Source organism: Dendroctonus ponderosae, unplaced genomic scaffold, assembly GCF_020466585.1.
Source record: "Dendroctonus ponderosae isolate FM_Combo_2020 unplaced genomic scaffold, Dpon_F_20191213v2 Dpon_F_20191213_8, whole genome shotgun sequence".
NCBI lineage: Eukaryota > Metazoa > Arthropoda > Insecta > Coleoptera > Curculionidae > Dendroctonus > Dendroctonus ponderosae.
Window position 1 is genome coordinate 9,921,889 of NW_026019016.1, and position 11,135 is coordinate 9,933,023.

The window sequence follows — 11,135 nt, forward strand, 5'->3', positions numbered from 1 at the left end:
GGAACGTGAAATTTGAGTTTGGAACTCTTGCCGCGCGAACAGGGATTTTCTACAAAAATGTCAACAATAAACAAACTGAAATCGAACTGCCAAGCAAGAGCAGAGCATTGAATCATCGAAAGGGCAAACACGATTTTTTTTCTGTGAATTTTTATTCTGTGCTTCGATGGAATCTTTTTCAAAAATGTGTATGGATACTCAGTTTTCTACCGACAGTGGACGAAATTGGTCGATTATCCTATGTGTCGTGTGAATCCCGTTTTTAGATGGAAAATGTAGAATATAGTTTGCGAGAGTGTAGTGAACGTTGCGCCTGGTTCACGTGTGAATAACATACATACTTTAAGAGAAACACATTTTTGATTGAATTTTATCGAGTGTGTGTATGCACTTTCTTTATTTTTATTCTATTTCATCTTCAAGTAGAGAACTGCACCTCCACCATATTTTAATTTAAATATAATTTTCACTAAACACTTTTTCGAAAATTTGTAATTAAAACCTACATTAAAAGCCGATATAAATCTAAGTTATAGGGCATTATACGGTGGTATTATCTCAGACATTTTTATTATTTATTATTTTTTATTGTTGTCTGAGAGTGGGAAAAGTGATTTGAAATGTTCAAATTATACTCTTTTGTACGCATATAACTTTAATAGCAAACTTTAAACAAGAACACAGATAACATACTGTCTACTCTTATTTTGCTTCCTTCTCCGCTTTAATTATTTCAGTAATGCCATCGTACATTTCCTTCATACACTGAAACTCGGTTAAACCCAACCGCCTTCTATTGGACAAATCGTAAACTCCATCTGGAGAATCACTGTGCTCTCCTTGAGCCCCGCGTATTTGCAAATGATACTTATCGGCCAATTGCTTAAATTTGTCCATGTTCTTGGACAGTCTCGGAACTTTAATATGCACTGAAGCGCGGATTGTTGTTCCTAGAACCAACATAATATAATAATAATAATATATCAAGGTAAAAAATGTGTTCATGTAATACGCAAAAAGCAACAAGTATTCTTTTACATGATTTAAATATTTATTTAAAAAACGTTTTGACCTATATTATTCAGATTCTGAATAATTTGTGACGAATTTTTACATGACAAGATGTGCTCTGAAAATTCAATGATCTTCCGTCGAAGATATTTCATGTGTTTAATTTACGCTAAATCATTCGCGCTTTTTACACTTGAAAAGCTAAGAATTTTACGTCCTGAAAGTGTTGACTGTTTTCAGTTCATTTCTGACTCACTTAAATAAGTAGCTTTAATTGTAATTGCTGATTTTATTCTGCAAAATTCGGTTTCAAACAGAAAACATTGTGTAGAATAACTTCATATTTTATGCTGGAAAATCATTTGTACGGCTAGGAAGGCTTACACTGTCCGTCAAAGTACAGGTTGATAGTTTTCCAAGCTTATAAAACGTGGATCATTGGAATTACATTCTAATGTTCGTTCATATCCATTCAACAATGTCTTTCTTTACGTTAGCTAATCATTAGAGAGTCTCAATAGAAACTTTAGTACCTAATGGTTCACAGCAGAAATGGCCCAAAAAATGTTTTTCTTTGTTTGAAGCACTTCAGGATCCATTGCAAAATATATTTTTATTTGCTACCAACAACCTGCTTCTCATGCTTTCGTTTTGTATGATCTTCATGAACTTATTTTTTTCTGAATGATAACTCATTTTATTTTTGGCGTGTTTATAGTTTTTTTAAATTTTCTACCCTCAACTTTTTGCAGTTTATTACAGAACCTTGCTTATCATGATCTGGATGATAAATGATAAAGTTAAAAAAAAAGTTTAATTAAAAGTTTAACTTGTGTTTCGTTAGTATGTCGATGTTAATTCAACATGTCGCAAAACCCCCTCGTGTTCTATATATGTGATGTGTTGTGTTCTATATATGTGATGAGAAGCTTTAGACTCATTGCAGTGGCTTTTAACGATCTTTTGCAAGGAAAGAGTGATTTTGTGGGTGCATTTTGTAGTGAGAGAAGGTTTGTTTATTCTTCTATTTCAGCTTGATAAATGTATTTTAGATAATTTTGTATATGTTCCGTCTAATATAGCATTTGAGATGACCACATAGATATATCCGGATATTAATATTTGTTTCGTACGTTTAAGTGTGTCCCAATTATTTTTGCCCAAATATTAAAGAACGCTCGCTTTCTGTGTATTAATTTCGTGTTTCAATGTTAAGCAATCTTGGGCTCATTTTCGTGTTTCGGGAATAATTAACTTATAACGTATTGCGTACGAACTTGTTTCTCAATGTTACCAAATTATTCATTTGGCATAGCGCATTAAAGATCATTTTGTAAAGTGTGGAAATCGAAAATGACACTAAATTTATCAAACATATTAAGAACGCATTATGTTTTACTGTAAAATGGCCAATATCGTGCAAATCTTAAACGATGTAATGAATTTCAGCAAGTTGTGCACGTTTTGCAGTGAATTACTGTCATCTACCCATTATTGCAATTATGTACTTTTACAATTTGCAGTTTTGTTAAACGTTTAACTTCAACTACACTGCATATCATTTCTTCAAGCATCCACATAATAATTACCAACAATGACAAATCAAACAATTTGATGATTTGCTTTGTTGACTGTTGGAGAAAAAACTTCCTATATAATTTTTTCACTAATTAAATGCTTTTATTATATGTTATGACTCAAATTTGAGATGTCTCCAGCTATTTCATGGTACGATTGATTTAAAACCTACAATTTTGCTCATTGGGTGATTTAGCAGTCCTGAGAGGATTTATAAAAGCGTCCACAGTGAGAATGGACATTCAGTTTCAAGCAAATTGATTAACAAATTCAGTGCAATTATGGCGTCTGCATCAGTATCATCGGGTGTTAGCTATCAAACTTTTTCGTACTTATTGTTAGCCCTGTTAGGTGCTAATTCGACTCTAGCCGACAGTGATAAAGTCGATGTGAAAATTAATACGGATAACTTCGATGGCACGATCACTGTTCCAAAGTGGGTTCTTGCACATGCAGCTGAAGCGACTTTAGGCTATATACCAACTGGGGTATTTGATGGGGATGATGCGTTGCCATCTTCAATTAAACTAGAACCAGACTGGTTCATTATCCAAGTCGAAATGAACACCTTCGAGCAGGACCCTGATAAGATAAAAGTTAAAGTTCTGGACTCCGAGACTGTACAAGTGGAAGTTAAGCAGAAGCACACAAACAGATATGGCGTGAATACATCCAGAACCGTCACCAGAAGTTTTATGGTACCGAGAACCTATGACGTGGACGAGACCGACGCCAGGCTTACTAGTGGCGGTGTTTTAATTATTAGGGTTCCCAAAACTGATGGTACCGTTATAACTATTACAAAAATTGACCATGTAATCTATGATGAATGAGTTAAAACATGTAATGTAGAATTCTGATTTTTCTAATTAAGTGTATTTATAAATAAATGATCGGGATTACGTAGTGATTTTTTTGCAAAATCAAAGATGTTGAATTTATAATTAACCATAAGTTTATAAAAAGTGTACATAGGTAACAACAAGAATTGACTGAATTGAACATGAATTCACTTCAATTTTTCGTAGCTTAATTAACTAACAACTACATTTTGAATAACGAAACTTGTTAAAGTCCAACTACCCCTCACGATTATTAAATATGTCAATCTAAACATAATCATTCAATTATTCCTTAATTTCACTGTAAAATTTATTAATAAATAGAACTTACCCAAGTTTGTCGGACAAAAAGTTAAATACCCAAACCGGTCATTGGTTACAAAGCTGATTTTTTTCTGGATTTCATTAACCGCTGTAACCAATCTCTTATACACTTCGCCCACATTGCCGCCTTGTTGCATGCACATAATACGTAGATGGTCTTCTTCACAAATCCAGATCAGGAACGACTTATTCTGGTTGTAGAAGATACCGCGACCAGTGGGCCAATATCTGCAGGCATTTGCTGATTGAAGAAACCGATCACCTTCTTTGAACAGATAATGATCCTCGATGAGTTTCTGCTGCACATCTTTGGGCATACCTTAAATTCCGTCAATCCAAATTATTTCCAATTATTTCCCAATAGGCCGATTCATACTTGTTAACGGATTGTAAGTTCCGCTCAAATCTCCAGTCAAATCATTTAAAATTGCTTGCATTTGACTTTCGATGTCTTTGTAATTTTCTTCAGTCATGCAGGGATTGAAGGGGTACCCTTTTAAGGTGCGGCAGCACCGAACTCTAGTTGATACGACAAATTCGCCTTTTGGATCTAAGTTGCCAAAGACATTGGGCGAACCCCAGTCCGTGGATGGTTGCTTGTCTGATTTTTTTACATTGTGATATTCTTCTATGATGGGATCGAAAAGCTCCGCAAACACTTGATAGCATTCCGGATCGGCTGCGTAGATTCCAATGCCAGAATCCAAATTTTCCAAACCTGAGCAACAAGTATTCAACGATATCCAACTTTCAGCGCAATTATCCGAAGTTTTTGAAAATAAATTAATTTTCATATATCAMAAGCTTAAAAAATTGCCAAACGTGTGTGTTCAACTCAGTGGATACTTAGTAGTACTTGGGGTTTATTGTGGACGGCTAATGCCACCCAGAACGTGAAATCATGTGCAGGATAAAAAAAAGGAAAAGTTAYRTAACTTTTCTAGTTAAGGAAATTTCTCACCAACCGGGATCTAAAYTTCAAGATCAGATACCGAATGGCTAATTGTTATTTTATATGTTTGGTCGGTTTTCCTATACGGAGTSGAAGCGTGAACGCTTAAAGCAARGACCATCAATAGARTAGAAGCATTCGAGATGTGRATGCTGARACGGATGCTCAAAATATCATGGACGGACCTTACGATAAATGATGATGGCTGATCGAGAACTCTTCCAACATATTAAAAAACGAAAGATTCTGGGACCTGGGACACATTGTGGGTGGAGAGCAATATAACTTATAGCACCTAGTAGTGTTGGGAGGATAGAAGCTGGAAAGCGAGACTTTGGAAGGAGGAAATTATCTTGGCTCTAAAACATCCGCCAGAGGATGGGAATAAGCTACATTTTTCTTGAAAAAGCTGCTGTGAATAGGATAATAGGTATGTATCATAAGAAAACGGAGGACGCCTACGCAGGAAGCTGCCTTTACCTTAACCTTAAGAAGAATATCAAGTGCTAAAACTTCCATTTTTGAGATAAAATAATACATTTTTGTTGAGGAACCTACATATAAAAAATGTTAAAGACAGACGTGTTTATCTGCTCGTAATACCGATCTAAATACAATAGATCAGTGATTCTTCTCAGGGTTATATAAAATCTATTGCTGTCAATAAACTATGAACAACCTCGACAATTTACGGATGAAAGATGTAAATAAAGTAAAATTATTGCATTGCAATGATTATTATTAATTGAGCAAATTATTTCTCAAGCGGCCCTATCAATATTATCTAGTAACCGAGAAAAATTATTAGTTGCAAATCATTATTTATTTCGAACAATTTTTAAATTAATATCAAAATTCTGAAAATGTGGAAATTTGCTTGGGAGCGGACCAATATAAACTTTTTAAAAATATGTGATAAACCAACAAAATATTTATCTACATTTTTTTGCGTATGTGCTTTTTCTTATATTTTTCACCAGTTTCAGAATTAGATAAATTTTTAAGTTAATTATATTTAGACTTTCAGTTACTTTTTAAGATTGTTTTCATCGTATTTAAAAATGTGAAAGTTTTCTACGGAAACTACAGAGAAATCACGACTTTGATTTGATCGAGTTTGTAGGCCTCCTAGGTAGGATTATGAAGGTCATCTAATCAAATAAAAGATTGAAAACTACTAAAGAAAGTTTAGAATTTACATTTGCGCACTGACGCTACTAATTATTTCGCAAAGTTAATTATTTTGAAGCTTAAATGTTATGAAAAACTAATAATTGTGTGCAATAATTTACCCGACTGTATGCAATCCAGAAGAGTGGAACCAAAAGAGGTTTTTTTGGTCTTGAGTTTATCCAGCACCTCTCGAGTTAAAAATCGTTTTAACATGGACGGAGAGTCGGAGTTGGAGAGTTTGTCGAAACCTGCTTCCAATTGAGTTAAAATTTCCGGACTGGCTTTGCCTTTTCCGCATTTCTCTTCACATTTTTTACATTTTGGCTTTGGCGACGCTTTGGCCATCTTATACAAGAATTTGATGACGTATTACGTCCTAAATGTCGTAATTAAGTTTTCCAAACAATACCATAGTAACCAGATTTAACATCAATAATTACCCCTGATTAAGCTTTGGTTTCAGTTAATTCAAAATTAATAGGACCTTTAATTTAAAAACTCTTCAAATACCTATATGTATGGGTATTATATTCCAAAGTATTTAATTTTTTTAAATTCCCGTATTATTCCCGGTTGCCTATAACCAAGTAGTTTTCACCATTGAATAGAAATAGCGATTGCCTTGCTCTGTCTGCCTTTCACACTTGGTCTGCCAAAGGACAAAAGATGCGCCGTTCGTCTGCCTAAATTCGATTAATTCAAATCGGTGTTCTGACATTTAATTAAACACATCTTCTAACAAAGCTAACCTCACTAATTTGTATCTTTTTATATATTGCTCTGATTTTTATCAACTAATATAAATAATTGTAATAAAGATGATGAGACCAACTGACGAACCAGAGCGCCAAACACCTTTTCCCGGCCCAAATGCTCGCCAACCACCACCGCCGGTAAGTCCATGGGTTAATTTTTTCAATCCTGATAACTTATTTTTTATCTTGCTTTTGTTATGGTTTTAGTATAAATTTACCCCTGAAGAATTGAGAGTTCTTCGGGAGTGCAATAGGGAAAGTTTTTACAATAGGTGTCTTCCAATGAGTGCTATTTTTGGAGGACTGACTTATTATGGTATTCATACAGGTAAATTTAATCGAAATTCAGCCCGAGCCCACTATTAACCGTATGTTATGCTCCATTCTATGTAGCTGTATATCAGTTGATCTCTCTGAATCCATAATGAAGTATTTAACAGGCAGTGCAGCGGTAAAATACTTTTTTTTTCATAATCTTTTCATCTGAATGAATGTATATTGCTTGAATTTTGAAATTTAACCCATAATTTATATTACCGCGCATCTATCAAAATAATAAAACAAATAAAGCCTGTTAAATAAGTGTCTATTGGTCTATAAAATCGTTAAATAAAAACTTGATCCACAAATAAAATAGACAAGTCATAATTTTTAATTGTATTCAAAAGCAAAAACAATCTACTGGTGTCACTTTGAATTTGTATTTTTTTAATGTATCGGCTATATTATGTTTTATTGATATTCTACAGCTATTGCCTGAAAAATAAAGTACAAATTGGCGAGTCGTAAGATATTTGGCCTATTTATTGCATCTATTGCAATGCATCGTTGTTTTCTTCAAAACAGGTACATATTTTGCGATGTTCAACAAATTCATATATCATTTTTTGTTCTAAAGTATATCAGTTGAAATGGGAAATGATAGATGAAAGAAAATAATTTTTCACTGTTTTGCATTTAGTTGTCAATTGAAGATTTCCTTTAAATAGTTCTGTCGATTTTCTCGCTAAATTTGTAAAGAGTTCCACCTTACATCAATTTGTTTGAAAACGGTAGAGGATATTAGGACAAAAATATTTCTATGGCGATGAACGTCCAAGTAAACCGACTGAATGGATTGTGAGTGCAACACGTTTGCTGACCGCACCCATATACAAAAGTTAAGGTTTAATTTATTTTGCAAATAATGGTTCTGTAAAACTGATAAGGTTTTCGGGGTTTTAAGCCGTAGGGAAAGATAATTTCTTGCCCAACTTTGCCACATTTTTTCGATAGATAAAATGCAACGTAGACAAGGAACTAATAGTTTGTATAAACTCCCACTATCATGTAATTATTTAATGCATTTGAACCCAGTTTTTGGATCTAAGTTGTGCTTTGGTTTAATATGCTTCTAAATATCTATTCTATTCGATTCTTTAGTAAACTTTAATTGTTGTTAAGGTATATTCAATAGAAATAAAGCATTTGGAGCAACTCCGAAAGTTGTGGCAGCTGTTGTTGTGGGATTTTTTATCGGAAAGCTTTCCTATCAGCGAAACTGCGCCGACAAATTTGTTGCTTTACCCAACAGCAAAATCGGTAAAATGATCAAAGCTAGAAGACTTGGAGTTGCTGACGAAGAGTAAGTTTCATCGCAAAGAACGTGGTCGATGTCTCAAAGTAACTTAACGTATCTACAGGGATGATTCACAGTTCAGTTTTTCTTCTTTGAGCCCTTTTACTGGATTGACCGACAATTATAGCGACATAACTCCAGATACCAACCAAAGCTACGATTATGATAATAAACCGACACCTCAAGGATTGGATGATGCATTTAGGCCTTCAATGGATAGTAAGTAATCAACAGATAATGTTTTAGTAGGTTGCTTGAGTTAAAACTAGTTGCCTAATTTTATCATAAACTGTTTTTCTGTTCAATCAGTCGGGAGTTATTATGGAGGTATGTTGCATATGATCTCAATTTATATTGTCCATTGCAAAGTTTATCGTAAATCTTTTCCTGTTCTTTCTACTTCCTTAAGCTTCATTTCATTTAATAATCGGTGATTTTTAATTTACATTATAATGTGGATTAATGTAAGCTTATAATTAGATGCTCGTTTTATTGCTTTGTGTTTGTTATTTTAACCATCTGTTGTTATTTTATATTAAATATTTCATTCTCTATATATTTTTAATAGTTTTTCCTTAAAATTTTTTCGCTTTAGAGCAAAAATCTAGAAAAGTTCGGCAAAAAATTGATCGCATTCATTCAATACTTTTGTGTTAATTTGCTTGTTAATGTATATTTTAGATCCGATAATACTACATGAAGAGGAAATGCCACCGGAGCAGAAACATGTGACAACTTACGAGGAGCTTAGGAAGAAGAACCGAGAGGAGTATGAACAAAAGCGAGCACAGAACTACAGGTAAATTGGAAAGACTTTGGTATTGACAAATTGCAATATTTATTTTTACATTTTTTTCCAGGCACGTACAGCCGAAAGCCCCACCTAGTCCGCCGAGCACTTCTAGGGAATCTGAATTTAGTGACGACCCGTACAAACCGTCTTCACCAGCGCCAAAGACCAAATATGGAGATGTTTGGGGTTGAGTAATATCCCGAGCGCGTAGTTTGAATTTGTAGACATTTTAAATTATTAAGAATAAAATATACCAAGTTGAATACGAGGTGTCATACAATGTGCTACGCTTTCAGAATAAACAGCAGTATGTGAATGAAATCGTTTTTTATGGTAATATTTAGGTAAGCAGAGCGTTTAATTAGCGCAATTTTACGTTGTTTAGTTTCCCTAAACATTGTTTTTGTAAATGATGTGCTATTATTTGCCTTGTAGCATAATATTGTGAAAGTACATACAATTAGAAGGCATTTTAACTCGTTTTTTTACTCTGCCCCATACTGTACTTTAAACAGTAAATCAAGCTTTTATCTGAAAAGTTTATAAGTTTGAAAAAATCGAAAAGCTAAACTAACGCGTTATTAAAATGTTCACGAAACGTTCACGTGATTTCGCTAATTATGACTGATATTCATCATTTTCAAGCATAAGTTACATTAATTTACTATACTAAAGTTGAAGGAATGCCAAGGTAATCGAGAGCATGCACCCGACAGGTTCATTACAACTGTTACATACATTTATTTATTTGCGAAAAAGGATATAGCTTATATGATACATGGCCGACTAGTTTCGGATCATAATCAGGCATAAAAATAAGCTAAATTGTACTGAGCAAGTCAGCTATATTATTGGGTTAGATGAATCAAAATTAGATAATCTAATTAACATTCAAACAAAAGCTTTTTTGTAAGATGAAAATCCACAGTTAATACGCGGATATTTTACTTAAGTGGGTTTTATTGCTTTGGTCTGTGGTAATTTAAATTAAGGTTGTTAGCTTGGTTTTTTTATTACTCACGTATTGATTACAACATTTTAATTTTCAAGTAAGTTCATCTATCTAAGCTATTCGTAGGGAATAATAATTTTTAATTTTCTGGCATTTCCCGAAATTCTCCCAGCTAATTCAACTGGTTGAATCACATTTAATTAGCTCGAATCTCTAAATTCCATTATTTAATTAGTTTTACTGTAGTCATTTTCAATGTTGTGATTCAACCCGAACCCACCTATTAGTTTTTGCTTGGTTAAATTTGATGAATGCGTCCTTCGCATTTTTGCGCTCTGCTTATTATGTACCCACTTATCAATATTTGTTCTTGCTAATAGTCTAACGCAATGCCATTTTAAAAACCAGTAAGGTTATTACTCGATTAAAGCTACAGAATATCAACATATCAACAGCTGACATGTGATTTAAATGTATATTTGCTGGATATTATCAAATTTAGCCTATTAAAATGGCTAAATGCGATTGATGGTCTTAATGTATGACAATAGCCAGATGTAAAAGAAGCTCAACAGACAATGGAGATAATTAATTAAGTAATTAATAAATTACAACTATTGTAATCTGTTGCAGAATAAGTTTGATTCTAGGTAGACCACAATTATTAATGATGCTGTTATCGGTGTTTATTAGCTTCATTTGACTTAGTTTTAATATTTTACACTTTAAATCAACAAGTATTAGTACCTTAATTTAATTTGTTGCTTCTTTAGTGTTTGTTAATCATGAACGTAAAGCCCAGTTTTAACATTTTGCATCAGCAGAAGCTCTCACCGCGCTAGTTCTTGTTTATATCAGTACCAATGCATTACACTTTTCTTATTGCGAACTGTCTTATTAAGAAATTGCTTAGTAATTATGATTCACTTTTAAATTTATTTGAATAAAAAATAGTGTTTGGGAAGAATTTTAGTTAATCGAACTACATTTTTTGATATGTTTTCTGTTATGTTTCTTTCGAGCTAGCACTTGGCTCTGTTATGAAAATTGCTTTTGCATATTTTTATATAAAAAGTTATGCGAATGAATTAATTATTTTAAACCATTCATCTGTTTATTACTACGATTCAATCACTC

The 11,135-nt window shown here is 33.3% G+C and overlaps 2 protein-coding genes across 2 annotated transcripts; one reads left to right on the plus strand and one right to left on the minus strand.

Moving 5' to 3' along the window:
• Positions 1-642: 642 nt before the first annotated feature.
• On the minus strand, positions 643-6,287 carry LOC109546374 (arginine kinase). The gene is made up of 4 exons (XM_019917320.2): positions 6,000-6,287; positions 4,132-4,473; positions 3,763-4,074; positions 643-950 (listed from the first exon to the last, which is right to left on the minus strand). Exons 1-4 carry the CDS (start codon positions 6,223-6,225, stop codon positions 703-705), a joined length of 1,128 nt encoding a protein of 375 aa, XP_019772879.1. The 5' UTR covers positions 6,226-6,287; the 3' UTR covers positions 643-702.
• A 248-nt stretch (positions 6,288-6,535) lies between these two features.
• Positions 6,536-9,367, plus strand: LOC109546375 (OCIA domain-containing protein 1). Its single transcript, XM_019917321.2, has 6 exons — positions 6,536-6,773; positions 6,843-6,963; positions 8,079-8,259; positions 8,318-8,472; positions 8,935-9,052; positions 9,114-9,367. Exons 1-6 carry the CDS (start codon positions 6,699-6,701, stop codon positions 9,235-9,237), a joined length of 774 nt encoding a protein of 257 aa, XP_019772880.1. The 5' UTR covers positions 6,536-6,698; the 3' UTR covers positions 9,238-9,367.
• Positions 9,368-11,135: the final 1,768 nt, after the last annotated feature.

Coding starts and splice junctions, on each gene's coding strand:
- LOC109546374 (XM_019917320.2), bottom strand. CDS start 6,225: ATGGCCAAAGCGTCGCCAAAGCCAAAATGTAAAAAATGTGAAGAGAAA. Junction 4,474..5,999: donor TCTGGATTGCATACAGTCGG/GTAAATTATTGC, acceptor CTTGTTGCTCAG/GTTTGGAAAATTTGGATTCT. Junction 4,075..4,131: donor AACTTACAATCCGTTAACAA/GTATGAATCGGC, acceptor ACGGAATTTAAG/GTATGCCCAAAGATGTGCAG.
- LOC109546375 (XM_019917321.2), top strand. CDS start 6,699: ATGATGAGACCAACTGACGAACCAGAGCGCCAAACACCTTTTCCCGGC. Junction 6,964..8,078: donor TTATTATGGTATTCATACAG/GTAAATTTAATC, acceptor ATTGTTGTTAAG/GTATATTCAATAGAAATAAA. Junction 8,260..8,317: donor CTTGGAGTTGCTGACGAAGA/GTAAGTTTCATC, acceptor ACGTATCTACAG/GGATGATTCACAGTTCAGTT.